Below are 25,452 nucleotides of genomic sequence, written 5' to 3'. Positions count from 1 at the left end.
GTTGTTTTAAAACAGTTACAAGAGCATTATTTTCTTCACACCAGGCGGTATGATTCATTAAAAAATAACTAAGTAATTTGCAGAACATACTGTCTTCATAAACTTTCTCATTATCTACTCAGTTTTGCTAAGGAAAGTCAACATATGGCTTAATTCGACAATAAATCGGCAACTGATGTTTTCACTGAAACTTCTTTATCATCTTGTCTCCATGATCTTCTTTGTCCAAATCATACTACACAAATTTGATATAGTAATCAGTCCTCTTGACCCTTCTGTGGAGTAAGGTAGCCCAGAAGGCATGGTATTTAGAAAAGATTCCGGGATATTTTTTCATCTTGGGACTTTTCTGCTATGGAAGTTGAAAGGAGCAACCAGTGTGGGCTGGAACAAACTTCCCTCTCCCCAAAACAATAACAAAAACAAACCCGTTGCCAGCGAGTTGATTTCGACTTATAGCCACCCTGTAGGACAGAGTAGAGCTGCCCCATAGAGTTTCCAAGGCTGTAAATCTTTAGGGAAGCAGGCTGCCACATCTTCCTCCCAAGGAGGGGCTAACCCGCTGACCTTTTTGGTTAGCAGCCAAAGGTTGAACCACTGTGCCACCAAGGTCCATCTCTGGGATAATTAGCAATGTGGAACTCCTTCCTGCTTTTGGCGCCTCTCTCTTTCATCTAAGCAGAAGGTTAAAAATATTGCCTCCCAACGTGCTATCTCATTAGGGGGAGAGCAGCTAGGAGTCCACAGCAAGGTATGTATAACTTTTTGTCCGAGAGACTGACTTGATTTGTAAACTTTCCTTAAAGCACAATAAATAATTAGTTAAAAAAATTCTCTTTAAAGGAACAAAAACAATATATTTGTGAAAGAATAGCAATAAAAGAATAATAAATGACAAAAAAAAATTGTCTCCCTTTTTTTGTCTCCTACTTCTTGTCTTTTTTCTTTCTAAGGCATTAGATAACGCAGGAGATAGGAACAGAGAGACTGATTTATAGAACCGGCTGTGTAATTATAAAGGTCATTTAGTTCAACCACCACCTGAGACCAAGAGACTTTCGCAAGATCACACAGCTAGAGACACCCGGAGGTGAGTTTGGACCTGGTAGGCTTGGCTCCCAAGCCCCATTCTATTCAAAATACCACCTGGCCTTTTAGAGGAGACTTAGTTCAAGGATGCTGGGGAGGGATTCCTCTTCCCACAAGAGGTTCTCCAGCCATCTTGTGAAGTGCTTTACTACTAGCTAAAAGAGTGGTGGTTTGAATCTACCCAGCGGTGCCTTTGAAGACAGGCCTGGAGATCTGCTTCCAAAAGGTCACAACCTTGAAAACCCTATGGAGCAGTTCTGTTCTGCACACATGGGGTCACCATGAGTCGAAATGAACTGGACAGCAACTAACAACATAACCCTTCCACTTCATTAACTGCTTTCTTTTATGAAGTCTCCTCAGACCCATGCTGCCTAACCCAGGACACAATTGCTTCTGTATTCACTCCCTTGCCTGTCTAGTGCCCTCTGCTGCTAATAGTGGAAACCCTGGTGGCATAGTGGTTAAGAGCTATGGCTGCTAACCAAAAGGTTGGCAGTTCAAACCCACCAGGCTCTCCTTAGAAACCCTATAGGGTTAGTATGAGTTGACAGCAACTTTTTTTTTTGTGGCTGCACTTGTGTATTTTCTATTGTTTCATCTCCTCCTTGACGTGCACTTATTGTATGCCAGCTGTTGTCAAACCCACACAGAAGATGCCCCTGCTCTGCAGAGAGCCTGGCTGGGGATGGATCCCAGCAATCAGCCCTTTGGGGCCCATTTCCCGGTTCTCCTGGTGCCTCTACAGGCAGCTCAGGCCTGAAGGGCACCTGACGACTCGCAGAAGGGGACAGGGTGGCCTGGCCTTTCTTAGGGCTGAGGAAAGGAATAAATAACCCTACGGCAAAGGCGGGGGGGGGGCCCATAAGTGGGTCTCTGCCCCAAAGGCGGCGGCCGGCATTGGTCAGGCATGGCTAGGTGCTGCCTACAGCCGCCCGGACAGGAAGGCGGACTGGGCAGGGGAGGAGCCTGGGGAGGAGAAAGAGCCTAGCGGGAGGAGGACGGGGGAAGAGGAAGGGTCGGTGGGAGCAAAAGAGGGAGGAGGAAGAGCCGGGGGGTCGGACCCGGAGGACAAACCCGGGGGAAGCCTGAGAAGGAGGAGAAGGAGCCAGCGAAGGGCAAGAAAGAGGAAAAGAGGAGGAAGGCCAGGAGCTCGGGGAGGGGAGGGGCAGGGGGCGGAGCCGGTCGGGGGGCGGAGCCGGGAAGGGGAGGGGCCGGCGGGGAAGCCTCCGCCGCGGTCGCCGCCGGGGCGCGTCCTCCTCCCCGGGGCCGGCGGGCGGCTGCTCTCTCGGCCGGTGCTCTTCGGCGCCGTCCCTCCCGGCCGCTCCCGAGGCGTCGGCTCCGGCGGCCCTGGCCGACGAGGACGCCCCTCGCGCCCCCCGCGGGCCGCAGCCGCCGGGGCTGGGAGGCCGCGGAGACGCGGACGCGCCCGAGCCGCCGCCGCCGCCGCCGCCGCCGCCGCCCGCGGTGCCCGGGGCCGGCATGGAGCTCTTCCAAGCCAAGGACCACTACATCCTGCAGCAGGGCGAGCGCGCGCTGTGGTGCAGCCGCCGGGACGGCGGCCTCCAGCTCCGGCCGGGTGAGCGGGGGCGCCGGGGCCGGCGGAGAGCGGGGGGCGCGGCGGGCCTCGCGGGGAGGCCGAGCGGGCGCCGAGGGCGCGAGGGGTCTTGCTTCCTGACGGGGGAGGTGGCCTTTCCCCCGGCGGCGCGCCCTCGTCCACTCCCGCCCTCCGAGGGGAAGAAAGGGCGGGCGACCCTCGTCCTCCGGGCGCGCCCCCCTTCCCGGCTTCCTGGGAGCGCAGCCGCGAGCGGGCCGCCAGGAGTCGGGGTCCGAGGACCCCGAGGGCCGCGGGCCTTCGCAGCTGCGCCGGCCGCCGGCTGAGCAGCCCCTTCCACCGGAAAGTTCGAGTGAGCTGCCTTGGTGTTAGAGCCGCTTCGCTTCCCGAGAGGCCGAGTAGTCATCTTGCAGGCAGAGTCGTGCCCCCAGGTTCTGGGTTCTAATCCCAATTTAGAACATTCGGCCGGAGACTCGCTCCTGTCGACTTCTGTGTGTTTCTGGTCCCTTATTTAAAGTGTGAGTTCACTATGGTTACCTCATAGGACGCGATTAAGCTGTATTGCGATATAACTTTAGTATTTTTGTGTGACTCGATTTTGTGCAGTACACAGTGTACGGTGGGTTGATGTTTGGGTATCTTGTAAGCTTGTTAAACGACTGTAATATGAGATTCCCAAGTCTACCACAGTTAGTTTGCTCTAGGAAAGTTCCTTTACACTGGGAATGAAACAGACCAGCGCCTGCCCTCAGAGAGCAGACAGTCCGTCCTCTTTGAGGGAACTTCCCCCCTTTTTAGGCGGCCAGTCGTTTCCCTCATCACCTCAGATCTTTTCACTTTAGGAAAAGTGTGAGAATGTAGTTCTTTAATAAAGACGTAGCTAGAGCATCTCAACTTTACTTGTAATTCTTGTATGTAATCTAGACAAAAAAAATTATTCCCATGTTGGGAATCAAAGTGTAAAAGGTCCAAATGAGCTTCTCATGTCATAGCAGTTACCATTTATGGGAGGGTTTTCAAGGACCAGATCCCCTAAGATATTGTTCCCAATCCTCACAACAACTTTGCAAAGCAGGTGGTAAAAAAAAAAAAAAAAAAAGGTGGTAGCATCCTGTTTTTCAGGTGAGGAGAGGGATGTGAGAGGTTATGAGTAACTTGTCTGAGGTCACAGAGAGAGTGGAGTTGGGACACTGATTTCCGACAGTTTGACAGCCACCAGAAGGCTTTCTGGCAGGCCTCACTGCTGTTTTTCTTTCCCCCCTGGGGGGAGGTGGGGGTGGGGACCTGCTAGTTGATTTGCTTGAGCAGTGAACAATTTATTTTTTCTAGGCTCTGGCTGTATTTTCTTGCTGTTGCATTTTATTTTCTCTATTCAGAATGGAAGGAGCCCTGGTGGCACAGTGGTTAAGCAGTCAGCTGCTAACAGAAATGTCAAGGGTTCGAATCCACCAGCGGCCCTGTGGGAGAAAAGATGTGGTAGTCTACTTCCCTAAAGATTACAGCCTTGGAAACCCTGTGGGGCAGTTCTGCTTTGTCCTGTAGGGTCACTGTGAGTCGAAATTGCCTCTACCTTTGGATTCAGAACAGAGGAGAAACAAGTGCGCCCAGATAAGGTTCTCGATGATCTTGGGACAGAAGCTGTTGTAGATCGGCTAATTTTGGCCTGTCTCCAGTCATTCTCTCCTCACCTCTGTTTTTCCTGATTTGACCCTTTGTCTGTTTCCCTCTCCACACCTCCCCAAAAACGTTTGGGTAAGTCTTCAAAAGCAGCTTGAATAAAAGCTATTGCAGAATTTCCCAGGCTGTCAAAGAACCAACTCTGTGGATTCTCAGAGCCTAGACCTTTAGACCTGGATGGAACATGAGATCATCTCCAGCTCATCTGACAGATATAAACTTTTCTGTCCCTTAGTTTCTTTAACTCTAAAAAAAGAAAAAAGGTTGGGTTTTTTTGTCTGCTTGTACATAGTGAAAATATTTTTTTAAAACAATACCCAACTGTTCAATGTAGGTCTTGGAGCCAAGAATTAATATATTTCATAGAAAAACACTCAGGAAATCCCTATGTGGTTACTTGTGTGTTCGGGTGCTGAATTGAGGCGTACATAAATAGGGTGGACTTGGGTGTCTCCATTTCTAGCGCCACCTCTCTCCTTTCTCTTAGCCCCTAACATAGACAGAGATGAACCAAGCTGGTAAAATTACGTGGCACAAGGCAAGGTCCCTGGAGTCATCTGAATAGGAGGGGTTTTCAAGAAATGACTTGTCGTTCTGTTTGGTCTGTGTTCGTGTTTTGTACGGAGGATGCCCTCTGATCCTAATGGCTGCTTGGGGATGAGCTTCTCCTCTCAAGTGAAGTACGTCAACTTTTTTCAGGATTCTGGCTAATAACTTGCTTTTCAGTGGAATACTTATACCCACATGGATGAGCAGTGCCACAGGTTCAAACCTTTAAGGGATATTTACAGGGTAACCTGGCCTAGACTTTGTATTAAGCCCGGTGGTTTGAATTATTATTTATTATCCAAATTCCATATTATAAGGCAAATTAATTTTTTTTTTTTCCTGAATAAAATGGCTCTTGCCTTTGCAACTAATTCCCTCAAGCTTAACTCACTTCTTAGACTACACCGGAGCACAGTCTGAAGCAGACCAAAATCTAGACAGATGAGGGAAGAGGCCAGAAGTAGTGGCCAGTCTTGATCTTTAGGTGTTTAAGTATATAGCTAGTGAATAAAGAATCTCATGCACTTGACCGCACCACATAGTTTATCTTGTCAATACTCAAGATCCTTTCTAAATAATGGCTACTTAATAATGGTGTTTTAATTGAATAAATGGTTTTTAGATCTATTCTTGTATATGGAATCATTTAAAATTCTCTTCATGTTACTGAATTTTTTTTCACCTCTGCTTTTATGGCCACTTTTTTTTATTGTTTGTAGTGACAGCATTTAAAATCTTTCATTGTTTCCTATTGGTTATTCAGCTGAATAGATTGCTGACCAAGACCTTCTTTTTCCCCATAGGTCAGTATTATAAGACCAAAAAAAGCTCTTGGGCATTGCGGCTTTTGTATTTGTGGCTATTGAACAACCTTGAGGCAGGATTTTTCTTTTTCCTGGACACATCAGAAGAATCAGTATTGGTGATAATGTAAAGTTAAATGCCTGTTTCCTTAGCCTGGAATGTTGGTACTGCCAGCCCCATTTCTTGCCTAGTTCATTCCGTAAGACCCAGCTACTACCTTCGTCCTATGTTCACCCCGGTCCTTATCCCTGGGGCCAAATTATGGGCCATCTTTATTGTGTTTCCAGGCACTTTGTATGTGTAGTTTACACTTCAATAATAGTCTTTGCTGGATTATATAATAACTTACTTCCTTCCCCAAGGTCAAGGACTACACTCATCTTGGTAGCTCTGGGCTTTAGAGGACTTAGGATGTAGAAAGCATTTTTTGGTTGAGTTGAGCTGAATTAAATTTAAGTCAAAGTATGTTTCCTAAATTTTATTTATTTATATACACAGCAAAACATACGCCGATTCAACAGTTTCCGTGCCCGCGTACAATTTAGTGACATTGATTACATTCTTCCAGTTGTGGAACCATTCCCACCCTCCTTTTTAAGTTCTCCCTCCTTCATAAGCTTACTGCCCCCTGATGTTCTTATCTAATCTTTCGAGAGTTGCTGTTGTCAGTTTGATCCCATATAAATAGTTCTTAAAAGAGCTTCATACTCAAGGCAGGCCTTTCTTACTAACTAAGCTAAACTATTGTTTGGTTTTTAAGATGACTTCAGGGGATGTATTTGGCTTAAGGTTTAAAGACTGTCTCAGGGCAATAGTTTCAGGGGTTCATCCATTAAGTCCAAGTTTTCTCTCAGTAGTATTATTGCCTTAAAAAAATCAGATGTGTTCCTAGAGAAATAAGAGCCTTTACGCGAACAGATATATGCCCACCCATGCTTATTGCAGCACTGTTTACAATAGCAAAAAGATGGAAGCAACCAAGGTGTCCATCAAGGGATGAATGGATAAATAGATTACGGTATATTCACACAATGGAATACTATGCATCGATAAAAAACAGTGATGAGTGTGAAACATTTTATAACATGGAGGAACCTGGAAGGCATTATGCTGAGTGAAATTAGTCGGTTGCAAAAGTACAAATATTGTATAAGACCACTATTATAAGATCTTGAGAAATAGTTTAAACTGAGAACACATTCTTTTGTGGTTACGAGAGGGGGGAGGGAGGGAGGGTGAGAGAGGGTTATTTACTGATTAGATAGTAGGTAAGACCTACTTTAGGTGAAGGGAAGGACAATACTCAATACAGGGGAGGTCAGCACAACTGGACTAAACCAAAAGCAAAGAAGTTTGCTGAATTAATTGAATGCTTCAAAGGTCAGCAAAGCAGGGGCAGGGGTTTGGGGACTGTGGCTTCAGGGGACATCTAAGTCAGTTGGCAGAATAAAATCTATTAAGAAAACATTCTGCATCCCACTTTGAAGTGTGGCGTCTGGGGTCTTAAACGCTAGCAAGTGGCTATCTAAGATGCATCAGTGAGTCTCAACCCACCTGGATCAAAGGAGAATGAAGAACACCAGGAGACAGAAAGGGCTACATGAACTAGAGACTACATCATCCTGAGACCAGAAGAACTAGATGGTGCCCGGCCACAACTGATGACTGCCCTGACAGGGAACACAACAGAGAACCCCTGAGGGAGTAGGAGAACAGTGGGATGCAGACACCAAATTCTCATAAAAAGACCAGACTTAATGGTCTGACTGAGGCTAGAAGTTCCCCAGCAGTCAGGGTCCCAAACCTTCTGTTGGCCCAGGACAGAAACCATTCCTGAAGCCAACTCTTCAGACATGGGTTGGACTGGGCAATGGGTTGGAGACAGGTGTTGATGAGGAGTGAGCTACTTGCCCCAGGTGGACACTTGAGACTGTGTTGGCATCTCCTGTCTGGAGGGTAGAGGGGGTTAGAAACTGGCAAAATGGTCAAGAAAGGAGAGACCAGAAGGAGGGAGCGGGCTGGCTTATTAGGGGGAGAGTAAATGGGAGTATGTAGTAAGGTGTATATAAGTTTATATGTGAGAGATTGACTTGATTTGCAAACTTTCACTTAAAGCACAATAAAAATTATTAAAAAAAAAAAAGATGTGTTATGATTACTGGAAACTCTGGTGGCACGGTGGTTAAGAGCTATGGCTGCTAACCAAAAGGTCAGCAATTAGAATCTACCAGGTGCTCCTTGGAAACTCTGTGGGCAGTTCTGCTCTGTCCTGTAGGGTTGCTGTGAGTCAGAATTGACTCGATGGCAATGAGTTTTTTTATGATTACTTATTTTAGGCCCTGTTTTGAATGCCTTTTAGTTGGGGCAGAGAAATGTCTGTGCACTTGGGTGAGAAAATATGAGAAAGAGCGCACTTCCACTTGTGTTATTTTTCTGTCTGATTTAGGATTATTATTTTTGTTTTTTATCTTGATGATAATATTCCTTCTTATTTTCTTCTTTACCATTGTTTAAATTTTCTTTTCAGTTTTTTCTTCTTGAAAAACAGCTGAGTATTGTTATCTTTTCTGGTATTTCCTTTTTTTTCTTTTTAAGCGTAGTGGGTAGTTAGTATTCATACATAGCACTGCTCTTTGGTGGCGGCTTAGGTCGTAAGCTGGTGACCACCAAAGCAAAATATTTAGGTGGATTTATTTTATTTTCCACCAGGGAAATTGATAAAACACAGTGTAAACATTCAAGAGTCTCCTGAGAGTGGAGCTTACTATGAGAATAAGAATCGTAACTTAAAGACATAAAAAGGGATATAATACAGTCCAGTTTTGGGGAAGGGTGATACGGTCTTATCTCTTCCGTCTTAAAATTGCTTTGAGGAGTCCTTATGGCTTTGTCTGATACGACAGTGTTATATAATTTATTGCTGTGTGTTACCTCGTTCTATTCTGACACTGAATGACCATGGAAAGATCTCAAAGCATCTGCCATACACGTAACATTCATGAGGATATAAACTATATATAGAAAGGCAGTACTCTGAATGGTGAATACTGGTGAATTTTTTTTTTTTTCTGGAGGGGATACTAGCTATCAGAATTCACAGAAACAAAGTTTTCTTGTTGTTAGAATTTTTTTTTAAATAATAAAATTATTTTCATAGTATATCATGTAAAGTTAAAACTCATTTTTGAATGAGAAATTATAGTTATGGAATTGAAACCCATATGGAATATTTATCTCTTTGGAGGAATCATGTTTTATGAAGCTATATTCAGTTCATTTGGAGATTTGTGTCATCTGGTATTTGCTAAAAAAAGAAAAATTTTGTACTTCACCTTTTTTTGTTTTGATTCCTATTTGTTAAAAATTCAGGAATTACCATGACAAAATGTAATAGGCATCTTAGTTTAAAAGTTAATTACTAAATATATGGTAAAATCATTCTAACCATTTTTGATGTTGAGTAACCAGTTTTTCTCCTAGTGCCTTTAGCCTTCAGTTTTCTTTTAAACGGCTTACCAATTTTATACCCTGAACTTCTTTTTACCTAACAGGCCAGCAGTTAGTTTGAACAGGTCTGTGTGTTTATGTATGTATGTTAATTTTTATGCATGCAAGGTAGCAAAAGAATTGTCTTTCCAAAGTCCCTGTCCCCTTTGGTTTCAAAAAAAGACCGCCTTTCTAAGGTGACGGACGATATTTAGAATCGTGTTTTACGGATTGGAGAACATTTTTCTGTGTGTTTTGTTGTCTGTATCTGCAGCTGAGTGATTAATAGCTAATAATAACAGCTTTTATTTGTTGGGAACCCTGGTGGCACAGTGGTTAAGAGCTTGGTTGCTTATGAAAAGGTCTGCAGTTCGAATCCACCAGCTACTCCTTAGGAACCCTATGGAGGCTGTTCTGCTCTCTCCTATTGGGTCACTATGAGAGTTTATTTGTTGAGCACTTTTCTGAATCAGACACTGTTCATGCATTATTTCATTTCATCCTCACAATCACCTCAGGGGAAGGGTTCTGTTATTATCCTCATCTTACAGATGTGGAAACTGAGGCACAGAGAAGTAATTTGACCAAGTTTACAGAGTAAGAAAAAACCAGGCTTCTGCTGCCTTAACTAATGCTGCTATAACAGAAATAACACAGGTGGATGGCTTTAACTAACAGAAATTTATTTCCTCACAGTTTAGGAGGCTGAAAGTCCAAATTCAGGCACTGGCTGTAGGGGAAGGCATTCTCTCTCTGTTGGCTCTGGGGGAAGGTCCTTTTCTCTTCAGCTTTTCCCTGGTTCCTCGGAGATCTTTGTATGGGTGGGCATCAGTCTTCCCCCATCTCTGCTTGCCAGCTTTCCTTTTAATCTTTTGTATCTCAAAAGAGATTGACTCAAGATACACTGTACATTAATCCTGCCTTTAACATAACAAAGACAATCTGTTCCCAAATGGGGTTATAACCACAGGCATAGAGGTCAGGATTTACATCACATATTTTGAGGGGACACAATTCAATCTGTAACAGACTGCAAACCAAAATTTTCTTCAATGTTGACAAAAATGTTTTGTAAATCTTTATCTCTTGACTACAAAGTTATAGAAATTATGTTTTTATAGGTAATATCTGAAATGTATCCTTATCATAATCATTACAGTGTAGGCTACATAGAGAATATAGCTTCTTAATGTCAAAGCAAGCACATCGAGGAAAGATCTGTATAGAATTAAAGGCTGATAATGGAACTACTGGTTTATTCTTTGGCCTTCCACCTGCCTTGACTCATTTCTTGTGAAATTATGTAGTTAAAGGGAAGGTTGTTATATAATAGATTGTCTGGTTGTTCCCCCCCCCCCCGCCCCCAGCTATGGCCAGTTTATCAGGTTTCTCTTAAACTTCTAGAATATCTGCAATTTGGGAAGGGAATAGATATAGGGTAGATCTTTGAGCAGAAACATTGTTATGTAACCGAATGAGAACTATTTCAGCCAGTAATGAACAACCTGAAGCCTTTCCTAGTCTAGCTTTTCAAGAGTCCTAGATCCAGTTTCATGGGCATACTTTCAGAGCATGCAAAACAAAGAGGAAAAAAGTCTTTGGTGCAACCACCTCCAAAAGGGGAGGAACCTTTGTAGAATCTCTGGTTCCCAGACTCTTGTGTTCTGGCTAGCCGTGACCAGTAGAGGCCAGAATTTGTGAAAGGCTGCCTCAGATTAGAGGCCAAATCAAGCCCTTCTTACATTAAAAAAAAAAAACCAAACCCAGTGCTGTCGAGTCGATTCCGACTCATAGCGACCCTATAGGACAGAGTAGAGCTGCCCCATAGAGTTTCCAAGGAGCGCCTGGCAGATTCGAACTGCCAACCCTTTGATTAGCAGCTGTAGCACTTAACCACTGCGCCACCAGGAAGCCCTGGTGATTAAGTGCTACGGCTGCTAACCGAAAGGTCGGCAGTTTGAATCTGCCAGGCGCTCCTTGGAAACTCTTATGAGGCAGTTCTGCTTTGTCCTATAGGGTTGCTATGAGTCGGAATCGATCTGACAGCACTGGGCTTCTTACATAGCGTGCCAGAAACCATGGTCCCTGACAGCTTGGTCTTGTGGGAATCTGGCCATACTGGTGCTGCTCCAGGATGCCCAGCTTATGTGGCTCCCTCGTGTCCCACCTGCTCTGCCTAAAGGAGCCTGAGCAGGAAGAGATGCAGATTCATCCCGGTACCCCTAGCAGCTTGCCCACAGCAGGCCTTCAATAGAAGTTGTATTGAATGAACTGAATGAAGTCTAGCCCCTGGTCTCTTCGGTACACCTTGAGCAGCTCCCTCCATCTAACTAGGTTTTAGCATTGCTGTTTGTATGCCTGTGCAGGTACTGTAGGCTCCCCCATGGTGGGCAGATTTTAATGGAGCTTCCAGAGTGCGACAGATTAGGAAGAAAGGCCTGGTGATCTGCTTCTCAAAATTAGCCAGTGAAGACCCAGTGGATCACAACACAATATTGTCTGTCTCGTGCTAGAAGATGAGCCGTCTAGGATGCGAGGCAACAGTGGACTCAGACATACCAACGGTCATGAGGATGGTGCAGGACTGGGCAACATTTTGTTCTGTCGTACATGAGATTGCCATGAGTCGGGTAGACTCCACGGCAACGCAGAGCAACAGTGTTTGGGGGGCCAGGGTCCTCATGGTTCCTACCTCAAAGGGTAGTTGGGATGATAAATGGGGACTATAAGAACGAAAGACCAGAACACAGCAATTCTTCCCACTTAAAAAAGCTATGCTGATTTCTTCTGGTCATTTTATTCAGTAATAAGGATCATCTAATTTTTAAGCCTGTGGATTCAATAAATCTGTTCTCTTTTTGAGTGAAAATAAATGGGACCTATAGTCATTTTTGCTTTTCCTGAACTGGCCCTTATGCAAAAAAGTTTGATTGTTGCTGATTTGGCCCTTATGATTCATCATGGAATTGCCTGGTGTATCTGTGGATACTAGACTATTGGAAAATCAAACTAGTTTGGCCATGCTATTGATCCGTCTCAGTCTGAGAACCTTGTTTTGGCGTGGTTTTATGAGGATTTCAATATGTTAGTTCTTTAAAAGCTGTAGGAGCCCCAGTGGCACAGTGGTTAACTACTTGGCTGCTAATGGACAGGTTGATGGTTTGAACCCACCCGTCCCTCCTTGGGAGAACGATGTGGCAGGCTGTTCCCATAAAGATTACAGCAGTAGGGCAGTTCTACTCTGTCCCATAAGGTCTCTCTGAGTCGAGATCAACTCAACAGCAGTGGGTTTGATTTGGGTTTACAAACTGTTTTCTGTGTCTCTGTGACATTTTTGTAAACTGTTCTATTCCTGTTCAAATATGTCTTAAAATATAACATTTTAAAGTCTATCCTTGCAAACAAAGGCAAGGCTAAGAAGTAACAGAAATGTCACAGAGCCTCTAACAAATAATTACTGGTTAGCTATACTAAGTCGTAATAATTACGTGTCAACTGTCCATAATTAAGCTGAGAATAACATTTGAATCAGTATATTTAACAAAACAGGGAAATAATAAATTTTTTTATTATCAATAACTTGATAATGCCTTAAGTACTGATGTATACATAGTATTTTTAAAGTCAGGATAAACACTGAACAGTTAGAATTACAGTACTATCACTGTTAGTATCTTAATTAAATGCATGCTCTGTTAGGATGACTCATTTTGTGGTTGCTGTGAGACCCTTAAGAGAACTGCCTCCATTCAAAAAAACAAATCCACTCATGTTTGCTTTCTTTGGTAAGGCTGGTTGAGTGAAATACAGGTTGATGTAGGTCAGTGTTCCTTGGTGTTCTTTTAAGTTACTTCATTTTAATTTCAGGCTCTTTCAAATTTAAATTGATAGTAGGATATTTAAGAGTGCATTAATTTTCTCTATGGATTTCATTCTCTGAAATAGCTTTTCACTTTCTTTTAAGTTACACTGAACTCAAAATTTCATAATTTCTGCAGTTGTCAGTACATACAATTTGAGACAGCCATAATTTCTAACTGAAATGTCAGGAAATTTTAATCATGCCGTATGCTTGTGTTTTCAGTAGTTTGCACGTATATGTAATATTACTGATGTTTCATTGTGTAATTATACATTGCTTTTATGCCAGATACTACCATTCTTTTCCTTTTTTCCAACCTAAGATAACTTCCCCCACCCATCCGCAGGGGATAACTGTGGTGGTCAGACTGAACGGTTTAGTAGAATAACAGTTTACAGCTGTGTTTCTAGATTTCCAGGCTTCCTCTCTAGTGACTGGCATTTATTCTCCTTTGCACCTTTCAAATACCCCCTTTGCTCAAATCTGACTGGTTTCGTATTATATTTATTGTCCAAATTACATTACATTTGAAATTCTGTGAAGTCCTTCATTTTTCATTCAACAAACATTTATTGAAGACCTGCCTGCTAGGCATTGTGTCCAAGTTAAAAGACGGGTAAGACACTGCCCCTACCCTAGGGTGGGGGTGCAGCTCAATGGGGGAGAGACATACACATGAGTCTAGAGTGACAGACTGTGATCAAGGTGTAGATAGAATTCTGTGGGAGATTTGAGCTGGTTCAAGGCCTCAGTCTCTTTTTCCAAGGTGGTGAAATCCTTTTTCCTTCCTAATAATGAAGAAAATGGAAGAAAAGTGCTCTTTCATTTGATTCTGTAAAGTTCCTTCGAGCTGTAAATAGTCTTGAGATTGTATCTGTAGGAATGGAAAGCCCAGGAAGATACTGACCAAATGCACTATTGGACTTTGATGGACTTCCTTTTGTCTTATGAGAAATGGCAGTATGTACAATGCCTTCATTCTGAGTGCACAAAAAAGATTTGCGAGAATGAATAGTGCCTAATGGGCCAAACTAAGAAATAGTACAGATCCCTACCCCCCACCCTCCCAAGACACTATCCTGTGACCCTTGTTTGATCCTAAAGCAGTTCTTTACTTAAGGCCAAGGAAAATGGTCAGTCCTAAATTTGATAGTGCGTTTGTTTGAAGGCAAAGCTTTTGTTGATGAGGATTTACGGTGGCAGAATGACTGTACAGTCTGAGACTGGTGAGAGAAAGTTAACTTTGAACAAAGTTTTCAGGAAAATTGAGGAAAGTATTTCAACATGAGATGGGAGAAAAGTTACGTCTAACAATTGAAGCGCTAATGTCACGCGTCTCTGTTAGGGTTCTAGCAGGAGGAGAGAGAAACACTAGTTGTGAACTCGTCTGTGCTTTGATACAGTTCTCAGAATCCTGGTTCCGAAATTGATATCAAAGGACAGTTTTGGGGATTGCATAAGGTGAGGGATTATCTCAAGATGATTCCCTGGGTGATGTATTTTGAATTTATTATCCAAGGATTTATCTGATCCTTGTTTGAACTGTATTTTCATCTCTCAAGGGAATGAGTTTGGAAAGCTTTCATTTAAGATGTACTTTCATTGTTTCCAAGCATTTGTGTGTCTCTTGTATTGCCATTTCAAATGTGCTGTGATGTCCACACCTTTCATGACTTTATATATCTCCAACAGGTCCTCTCAGCAGAAAGTCCTAATGCTGTCTGAACTTTCACATCCTCTGCCCTGGATCTTTCTTGAGATGTGATAATTAGGACTTTATGTTCCAGATAGAGAGTCATAACATTTTGCATTTGGATATTGCAGAGTTAAAAAAATGTTTCTAATATCTTCATGATGATGATCAAAACCTTGTGCCCCAATGAGAAACTCAGTTTCGATGTAAACTTTCACCTAAAACACACAAACACACACAAATCTTGTGACCCTCTTCGCTACACTGTAACTAGATCCTTATCTTAATAGAAAGTGTTTAGAAATTCTTAGGTCTCTTTATTAGGTGATAAATAATAGATATATGGTATTTTTCATCTTGTAAGTTTTCTTGGTATTATTTTTTGAAATGTATTTCCTTCTGCTAGCTTAGCCCAAGATGTCTCCTTTCAGGCCGTCTCCCTATACAATGAGGTCTTTATGCAGTTTAGGAGCCCTGGTGGCTCAGTGGTTAAGAGCTTGGCTTCTGACCAAAAAGCTGCAGTTCAGATCCACCAGCCACTCCTTCAAAACCCTGTGGGGCAGTTCTATTCCGTCCTATAAGGTCGCTATGAGTTGGAATAGACTTGATGGCTACGGGCTTGGTTTTCTGTTTTTTAATGCAGTTTATGATATTTATGGCATGAAATAGTTACAGTTGCACATACCATAGGCACCATCTTTGAATCAGATTGGTAAGATAAAAATACTAATCCAGTTTCCATCCAGTGACCTATAATCACTTACACAAGTGATTGTCAGCCTGGCTGCACATTAGAGTCACCTGGGAGAGATTTTAAACACTACCAGAAACCCAATGCTGTCGAGTCGGACTCCTAGTGACCCCATAGGACGAAGTAGAACTGCCCCATAGGGTTTCCAAGGAGTGGCTGGTAGATTTGAACTACTGACCTTTTGGTTAGCAGCTGTAGCGCTTAACCACTGTGCCACCAGGGATCCAGTACCTATAGCAGGACCTACTAATTGAGTATGAATCTCTCAGGGGTAGGGCCCAGGCATCAGTGTTTTGTAAAGCTCTCAGATAATGATCATAAACAGCCAGGATTGAAAGCCACTGAGTTAGATTTCACACTGGTAAATGACCAGCTGCTAGGATTTCTAAAATTGGATTAGCTTTTTAGCTTGCTGAATGCTGGAGAATAACTACCATTAGAGAGTTCAGAGAAATGTATCAAACTTTACACTTAAAAGATGGCACCCAAATCAAATTATTCCTTAACGTGTTTTCCTGGCCTAATTAAATTCTGAGAACTAAAGCATGGATGAGCTAACAATTGGAACTTTTAGTTCCTCATTTTAGAACCCTTTTCTTCATCTGTTTGACACTGGTCTTGGTGATTGTCTTTTCAGAGCAATAATACCCTTTGTCTTAAACAGGAAATGAAACTTGGGTCTGATTAGTTATGCATACCCTGGCACCTTTTTTTTTTTTTTTTTAATGTTACGAGTGAAACTGCCTGTGAACTTCGCTGCTGTGGAAACCACAGGCTTGTTCCTGGGCTGAGGGGGCGCCTTCACTCTCGGCTCTTGGAATGAATGACTCATGCTCTGTGCAGGCATCAGTACTTAATCACCTGTTTTCTGTGTACCAGGAGGAAGCGGGCATATGAAAATAGAAGCCTTGCCTGCCAAATGGATCTGAGATAAGAGTGGAAATGTTGACCTAATAGGTCAAACAATTGAGTTTATGATTTAAAAAAAAAAGCTTATGTCTTTGGGGGTATTTTACTTTTAATTATTTCATTGATTGAAATTTGGCACTATTTCTAAAATGCAATACTTTTTGTAATTTATAAGGAGCTCTACTCCTAGCAAGGTAACTTTGATCTGAAACTTTCAAGCTTATCTTAGAATTTAAAATGTTTATCTTTTGAATTTGTATGATTAGAAAACAATTTTTTTTTGGAGCGGGTAAGTTACATAGTTCTTGATGGAAGGAGTCTCTGGGTGGTGCAGACAGTTTGTGGGTTTGGCTGTTAACTGAAAGGAGTCCACCTAGAGGTACCTAGGAAGAAAGACCTGGCTGTCTGCTTCTGAAAAATCAGCCATCGGAAACCCTATGGAGCATAGTTCCAGTCTTATACAGATACGGGGTCACCATGAGTGGGAATCGACTTGATGGCAGCTGGTTTTTTTCTCTGTGGAAGGATGGTATAAGCACCGTTGGCCATGTTCTTTGCCAAATCCACTGCCTTTTGCCTCCAGAGTAGCCATTTAATGTAGGATACTGGGTTTTGTTTACTGAGGGTATCCACTATTAAATGTAGCTGCTGCGTATTCTGAAACCAAAATTGCCTAGACATGTCCCTGTACTGACAAACTCTGCTAGTGTTGGCTTGTTTTATTTCCCTTAGTGAAGAGTAACATTAAAAAAAATACATACACGTATTTTGAAGTGTCTGTTGTGTGCCAGGCACAATACCAGGCAGCGAAGACACAGCAGTTAATCAAGACAGACACTGAGGCTCTCTTGTGCCAGTTACATTGCCCCTCAGGCTCTTCCCTGTTGTCATCTGTCTCTGTGTCTCTATTGGTATGAGAAGCCATTGTACCTGCTAGAAATTTTGAGATAATTTGAAGTTGTCTGGAATTTTTAGGTAAATCTTCCATTGTGAGAAATCACAGTCATCATTTATTATGTTTACTGAAAGGTAAATGCTTTTATTATTAAAAGCGCCAGTATGGCACAGGCTGATATTTGGGAGCTTCTTTAAAAAAAAAAAACAAAACACCAGAAGTTAACCTGGTTACAAGTCAATGAAAAAAAGCAGCTGGTAGGAGAAATCCATTCTCCAATTCATTCTTTGTTTACTTTTATTCACTTACTCATTTGATTCAGTAACCATTGAGTGAGCGTCTGCTATGTGTCAAGCACTGTACTAGGCCACAGGTATACAGTAGTAAACAGTAAACAAAATAGTCAGTTAAGAAAACCGATATAAGACTTAATAAGTCCTTAAGACTTATTAGTTTGCTTTTACTTGGTTAGTTGAAACTGTTTACATTTATATCTTAGTTACTACTGCTGTTATAACAGAAATACCACAAGTGGGTGGCTTTAACAAGCAGAAATTTATTTTCTTACAGTTTGGGAGGCCAGAAGTCCGAATTCAGGGTGCTAGCTCTGGGGGGCTCTAGGGCTTTCTCTTTCTGTCAACTCCGGAGGAAAGTCCTTATCTCTTCTGAACTGCTACAGGGCAACCTTCATGTGGCTTGGCATGCCCCCATCCTCCTTACTAGCTTGCATTTTCTGTTTTGTATCTCAGAAGAGGTTGACTCAAGATACACCCTACATGGAAACCCTGGTGGCGTAGTGGTTAAGCGCTATGGCTGCTAACCTAAAGGTTGGCAGCTCAGATCCCTCCAGGCGCTCCTTGGAAACTCTAAGGGGCAATTCCTACTCTGTCCTGTAGGGTCACTATGAGTCGGAATCAACTCGACAGCACAGGGTTTGGTTTTTTGGTTTGACACCCTACACTAATCCCACCTCTTTAGCACAACAAAGACAGTCCGTTGCCAAATGGGATTGTAACCACATGCATAAAGGTTAGCGTTTACAGCGCATATTTTTTAGGGGACACAGTTCAATCCATAATATTCCACCCTTTGGGTACCCAAAATTCATGCCCTTACCACATGCAGAATACACTCACCCTAGCACATCATCCTTAAAGTCATAAATTAACTCCCAGTCCAAAACCTCATCTTCTGAATCTTCTAAATCAACATGGGTGAGACTTTAGGTGTATTCCATCCTGGGGCAAAATTCCTTTTTATCTGCCAACCTGTGAAATCTAGATTACGCATTACCTGTTTCCAAAGTACAGTGGTGGGACAGGCACAAGGCAGACATTTCCATTGCAAATGGGGAGAAATTGGAGGGAAAGAAGTGATAACAGGCACTAAGCGAGTCCAAAACCCAGCAGAACAGTTTATGTTGGCTCTCAAGGCTTAAAAATAATCCTCTGTTCTCTGAGACCATCTGGGCAATGGCCCTGCCCTCCAGACCCTGGGTGTTGGCCATGCTGTCTGGATTCTGGGTGGAGACCCCTCATCCCTGGGCTTCAGCTGTGCCTTCCAGGCCCACTGGAATGGCAACTCTGCTCCCTTGTCTTTGAGCAGCCTCACTGTCCTAGTCCATCTGAGTGGCAGCCCCACCCCCTCAGTCCTGGCAGGCCTCTTCCTCCTGCCCCTTGGGTATGGCAGCCCAGCCCCTCAGCTTTGGGTGGTGGCCCCCTCCCCCTGGCATACCTTAATGGCAGCCTCATACTTTGGAACTGAGTTGGTGAAGATCTGAGTCTTTGAAACCTAGGAGGCTGTGGCCCCACCCTTCAAGATCTAGGAGACTATGGCCCCACCCTTTGAAACCAAGAAGGCCCTTCTTCCTATGCTCCTTCCAACAGTTCTTCTGATCTCTGAGCTGCTCCAGGGGTGGTCCTTTTCTTGGAGGACAACAGATGCAGTTCCTTTGGCCTGTTTCCTGCCTGTAGAATTCCAAGAGGCGGACAGCGTTGTCTCCTTTTGTTCTTTCTCTGGCCCCCTCAGTCTAAGCTGATGGGTTTTCTGCTATGGTAATTGGTTAGATCCATCAGTCACAGGCTTAATCTCTTTAACAGAAGATTGTGTAGCCCCAACCTTGGTGAATATTCTAGGACACATGTCCTTAGTTTGTACAACAGAATTTTCTAAATCTTTAAGTTGTGTTTTTATTTTGCCCTGTTATTTTTAAGTCCATCTCTTTCCTCTTGTATTTTATTATAAGCAACAAGGAGAAACTGTGCAGCCCCTTTAATATCTTGCTTAGAAATCTCATCAGCCAGATATCCGAGCTCATCCCTTATAAGTTCTACCTTCCACCAAACATTTGAACATAACCCAGATAAGGTCTTTGCCACTGCATGAAAAGCACCACCCTTCCTCCACTGACTAATCACATGCTCACCATTTTCTGTTAGAGCTCGGCTGCTAAGAAAAAGGTCGGCAGGCTGAATCCACCAGCCGCTCCGTGGAAACCCTAGGAGGCAGTTCTTCTCTGTCCTGTAGGGTCTCTATGAGTCGGAATCAACTCGGTGGCAGTGGATTTGGTTTTGGTTTAGAAGCACACTTAATGTCCACATTTCTAGCAATGTTCTGTTGCTGGCGCCATATGTATTCTCTAAGATGATAGAGACTTTCTCTGTAGCTCTCCTCACTTTGTTCTGAGACCTCACCAGAATTGCTTTTGACATCCATAAATCTACCAATAGTTTCTTCAAGGCCATTTAGGCTTTTAGTATTAGGCATCCTAAAACTCTTCCAGCCTCTACCCATTACCTAATTCAGAAATCACTTCCACATTTTAGATATCTTGTTAGAATAGCACCCCACTCTTCCGGTACCAAATTCTGGCTTAGTCATCTAGTATTGCTGTAACAGCAGTACCACAAATGGTGGGTGGCTTTAACAAACAGAAATTTATTTTCTCACAGCTTAGGAGGCTAGAATCCAAATTCAGGGTGTGGCTCTAGGCAAAGGCTTTCTCCCTCTGTCGACTCCGAAGGAAGGTCCTTGTCTCTTCAGAGCTCCTGCTTCTGAGCAATCTTCATGTGGTTTGGCATCTCCCTTCCCCTGTGTCTGCTTGCTAGCTTGCATTTTATCTCTTTTATATGCCAAAAGAGACTGACACAAGATACATCCTCTACTAACAGAAGTTAACATAATAAAGACAACATAACAAAGACAACCCATTCCCAAATGGAACTACAACCACAGGCATAAAGGTTAGAATTTACAACACATATTTTTGGGATACGAAATTCAATCCATAGCAGTTTATAATAACTGTTGCTATATTAGGAATTATTTCTACCTTTTATTCATGCTTTCTATTTATCATGCTTTTTTCCTACCGTCTAGTCCTACCTAACGTTGGCTGTCTTGCATTTTTGTCAGATGCCTCTGTTGCTGATTAAAAGTTATGCGTTCTATTTGTATTGTTCTATGGTTTCTCAAAACTTAGGGCCCAGTACTTCTTTTCTTTTTTAATTTTATTGTGTTTTAGGTGAAAGTTTTACAGTCCAGGTAACTTTCTCATTCAAAAATTTATATACAGACTGTTTTATGACATTGGTTGCAGTCCCTGCAGTGTGTCAGCACTCTCCCTCTTACCTTTTCTACCCTGGGTTCTCCATGTCCAGTTGTCCGGTTTTCCTGTCTCTTCCTGCCTTTTTGTCTTTGCTTTTGGGCAGATATTGCCCATTTGGTCTTGTACATTTGATTGAACTAAGAAGTGTGTTGTTTGTTTTATAGGCCTGTTTAATCTTTGGCTGAAAGGTGGACTTCAGGAGTGGCTTCGTTTCTGAGTTAGCAGGGACCCAGTAGTACTTATTTTCAGGTACACGACTAAAGCTTACTAGTATCTCCGTCATTTTCCCAAGCATGTTTTTACCTCCTTTTACACTCTCCCTCCTCTAGGTTCTCTCCATGTAGGGAACTGGAGGAGAGGAGGAAGCTGGCAGTCATGCCTGATTGGCCATTTGGCCCAGAATTCAGTTGCTGGGACTGAATCTGGATGCCCGGTTCTGAGCTGCATCAGAGCTGCAGACTTTGGTTTCATGTTCTTAGGAAACAGAACATAGTTCTGAGGGCAGATCTAAGATATTGTCATAAAGTACTTCTGGTGCAGTGGTTAAGTGGCTGCTAACCAAAAGGTCGCAGTTAGAATCCACCGATTGCTCCTTGGAAACCCTATGGGGCAGCTCTTCTCTGTCCTGTAGAGTTGCCGTGAGTCATAATCAACTCGATGGCAATGGGTTTGGCTCTTAGAATGCTTTCAGGAATTATGGCCCTACCAATAAGTCTTTTACGTTTAAGGTTTACTAAGTAAAAGTCTTATTGAAGGTCTTTTTTAAAAATATGTTCCTTTTTTAAAAAAAACTGTATGTAGATTCTTAAAATAAAAAAATCTATGGTGGGGTTATGGAGAGGTAGGAATCTGGACTTTGGAAACCTTGGTGGCGTAGTGATTAAGAGATGGGCTGCTAACCAAAAGGCCAGCAGTTTGAATCCACCAGGCGCTCCTTGGAAACCCTATGGGGCAGTTCTGTTCTATAGGGTCGCTGTGAGTTGGAATCGGCTTGATGGCAGTGGGTTTTGGTTTGGTATATGTTCCCCCAACTTCAGCTAAAGTTATAGAACATTTACTACATGCCAGATATTGAGCTAGGCACTTCCACGTAATTCTCTCATTTAATCCTCATAAAAATCCTATCTATAAGTTGGATGGAATTTCTGTTTATAAGTGGGGAAACCGAAGCTGAGAGGGATTCAGAGACAAAGTCCTGCAGCGGAGCTTGGATTCTTTACCTGGGGCTCCAGATGCCAAAGCATAGGCAGTTTCCACGTTGGACTGGTGTCCCTGGACTCTGGCTTCAGACTCCAGAATCAGCCCCAGGCCACCCAGTCCACACTCTTATCAGTCACCTTGATCTCTGGCCTTGGGTTTGCCCTTTCATGTCTGTCCTCTACACATTTGTCCTAATGTTTAATCCCAAATGCTTATCTGCCTGTCTAGAGGAAATCAGAAAGCCAAACCCATTTCTGTCCAGTCACCAGTCAGTTCCAACTCATAGTGATCCTGTAGGGCAGAGTAGAACTGCCCTGTAGGTTTCCAAGACTGTAAATCTTTACGGAAGCAGACTGTCACATCTTTCTCCCATGGAGAGGTTGGTGGGTTTGAGCCACTGACTTTTCGATTAGCAGCCAAGTGCCTTAACCACTGTACCACCAGGACTCCTGGTAAATGACATGGGAGTACTAAAAGGACTAAATAGGTTAGGAGGTGACAAGCAGAGAGAACAGTTTCTGGCACATGGGAAGTAGTAGCTATATAAGCGTTACATGTGATTATTGTTGTCATCTTGTTCCTCCTCCAGTTGATTCTGACTCATGGAGACCCCTCCTAGGACTATTGGGAGAATTCTATAGTACCACAATCCAAAAAAAAAAAAAAACAAACAAACTCATTGCTGTCAAGTTGATTCTGACTCAATGGGACTTTATAGGACAGAGCAGAATTGCCCCATAGGATTTCCGAGGCTATAGACTTCACGGAAGCATATTGCCACAGCAGATCTTTCTCCCTCAGAGCGGCTGCTAGGCTCGAACCTCTGACCTTTTGGGGGAAAGGGCTTTGGAATTTACTTTCTGGTGTCCTCCTGATTTGCCCCTTGCTTGGTTCTTCAGCCACATTCTTACAGCTCCCTTCCTTAAACCTTAGAGCCAACAGAACCAATTTGCTAGAGTTCTCAATGCAATCAGTAAATATTGGAGAGCCTGCTAGATGGTGGGAAAAGGCAGCTCTTTTAATGATCCAGGTGGTGAAGGTCTTGCAGCTGGACAAGGAAAGCAGCATTAGGGGGTGAAAAGAAGTGAAGATTCACCAGATGTTGAGGAGATAGAAGCATTAGGACTCAGTGAGGATGTCACTCCCAGGTTCTCACTTGGGCAACTGGAACCATGGTGGTAAGCTGAAAGCCCCATACAAAATATGAAATGAGAGTACAGTATTATACCAGAGAACATCTAGAGGGGAAACTTACAGTTTTAGAAAGTGTGTTGAAAAAAGTGGGAAATTGTGTTCTGATTTTAACAGGCTGTGTAATGTTGGGTAGTCACTTTACCTTGGCCAGCCTCATGTCTTTATCTGAAACAGACCAGGTTTGCTGCTTTAAATAGTTGTGTGAACCAACCCTTCTAACTCGATTCAGTGCAAATTGTTGTCTGACCTCAATTTGCCTCTCCTTTCTGTGTCATTCATTCATCCCTCTGTTCAGCATTTCGGAGCCTGCTGTGTACTGGGCAATGGGGACGTAAACAAGAGCCTTCTTGACAAAGTTCCTGGTCAGTCAGGGAGATAGGCAAATCAGCAATTAGGTGCACTAAACAAAAATAAGGTGCCATAATAGGAATATGTGCGGGATTCAAAGGGGGCACAGAAGGGAGCTGGACAGTTCTGGGTGGGTGGAGCGGGGAATGTGGCAGGGAAGTCTAGTGGCTTGTTTTGAGTCTGGAATGAAGAATAGGCTGAAGTGAGTGGGAGCAGCATTCCAGGCCAAGCACTGTGTGTGGTTCTGGATGACTGAAGACTAGGTGCTGGGGCTGGGGGATGGGGAGTCAGGAAAAGAGTGGACAGGGCCAGCCCGTGTACATTTATAAGCCTGTCCAAGGAATTTGGACTTTGTTCCCAAGGCTGTGAGGAGTAGAAGTAACCTGATCAGATTAGCAGTGTTCACATTTATCTCTTTTTAATGCCTACTGTGTTTCTTTCACAATATTGATGTTACATAAACTGGACTTTAAGGGAAGGAGCATTACTTGTAATAAAGGCATTTATTGCATTCACAATAAACAAAACAGTTCCCCAGAGAGAGAGAATCATCCTGAGTGTATATATGCCTGACAACATAACCGTAAAAATAAATAAATAAATGAAGGAAAAATTAAGGAGGAGAAATGGAAAAAAAATACATAAAGCATGAGGTTTATTTTTAATTTTTGTTGTGCATTAGGTGAGAGTTTATAGAGGAAATGAGGTTTCTGTTCCATAGTTTGTACACCAACTTGGTTTCATTACCTACAATGTGTCTGCACTCTCCCCATTTTCTGCCTGGGTTTCCTTTTCCTCTTACCCTGATTTTCTACCCCTTCATGCTTTCTCACCTATGCTTTTGGGCAAATATGCCATTTTGATCTTGTATAATTGTTCTAAGGAACATGTTCCTCTTGAGTGTTTATTTTATGGGCATGTCTTTTGTCTCTGGGAGTGGCTTCCGTTCCAGGTCAGAATGGTGTCTTAGGGCCATAATCTCCGGGATTTCCTCCAGTCTTCTCTCTGGTCTTTTTTATGAATTTGATTTTTTGTTCTACATTTTTCTTCCGTTCTGTGGTTCTTTGTTGTGGTCCCAGTCAGAGCAGTCAGTCGTCGTAGCCGGGCACCATCTTGTTCTTCTGGTCACAGGATCGTGTAGGCTGTGGTTCATGTGGTCCATTAGTCCTTTGGACTGATTGCCACCTTGAGTTTTTGGTATTCTTCACTTTTCTTTGCCTCCAGAGGGAAGAGACCAATAGTTATATCTTAGATGGCCACTCGCGAGCTTTTAAGACCCCAGGCGCTACTCGCAAAAGTAGGATGCAGAATATTGTCTTTATGAACTGTATTGTGCCAGCTGACATAGATGTTCCCCGAATCTGTAGTCCTTTGTCTTCAAGCCTAGGAACTTCATCCCACAAGTAGATTTTCTTTTCTTTTTAAAATATATTAATTTTTAGAGCGGTTACAGGTTTACAGAAACATTGTGCAGGAAGTACAGCGTTCACATATATCCTTCTCCCCTGTGCACACAGTTTCTCCTATTATTGACATCTTGCATTCTTGTGGTGTACATTTGTTACAATTTTTTTTTTTTTACTTTAGATGAAGGTTTATAGAGCAAAATAGCTTCTTATTAAACAATTAACTCACATATTGTTTTGTGATGTTGGTTGCCAACCCCGCAACATGTCAGCACCCTCCCCTTCTCAACCTTAGGTTTCCCATTACCAGCTTTCCTGTCCACTCCTGCCTTCTTGCCCTTACTGCTGGCTGGTGTGCTCATTTAGTCTCATTTTGTTTTATGGGCCGGTTTAATCTTTGGCTGAAGGGTGAACCTGAGGAGTGACT

General features: G+C 43.1%; 1 protein-coding gene across 7 annotated transcripts in view; it reads left to right on the top strand.

Moving 5' to 3' along the window:
* Window positions 1–2,536: 2,536 nt before the first annotated feature.
* The window catches only part of INPP5F (inositol polyphosphate-5-phosphatase F), an 83,473-nt gene continuing 60,557 nt past the window's right edge, over window positions 2,537–25,452 (top strand). For 6 of the 7 annotated variants that reach the window (XM_064269236.1, XM_064269235.1, XM_064269238.1 and 3 more), the window contains exon 1: window positions 2,537–2,668. In XM_064269236.1, the coding sequence (XP_064125306.1) occupies window positions 2,572–2,668 (97 nt within the window). In that variant the 5' untranslated portion in view covers window positions 2,537–2,571. Of the gene's footprint in view, window positions 2,669–20,485; window positions 20,513–25,452 lie in introns of those variants that run through there. The other variant, XM_064269237.1, reaches the window with a different exon arrangement.

This window comes from Loxodonta africana, chromosome 16, assembly GCF_030014295.1.
Source record: "Loxodonta africana isolate mLoxAfr1 chromosome 16, mLoxAfr1.hap2, whole genome shotgun sequence".
NCBI classification, from domain to species: Eukaryota; Metazoa; Chordata; class Mammalia; order Proboscidea; family Elephantidae; genus Loxodonta; species Loxodonta africana.
Note: the sequence above shows the minus strand (reverse complement) of the source record. Positions and strands in the feature narration are given on the sequence as shown.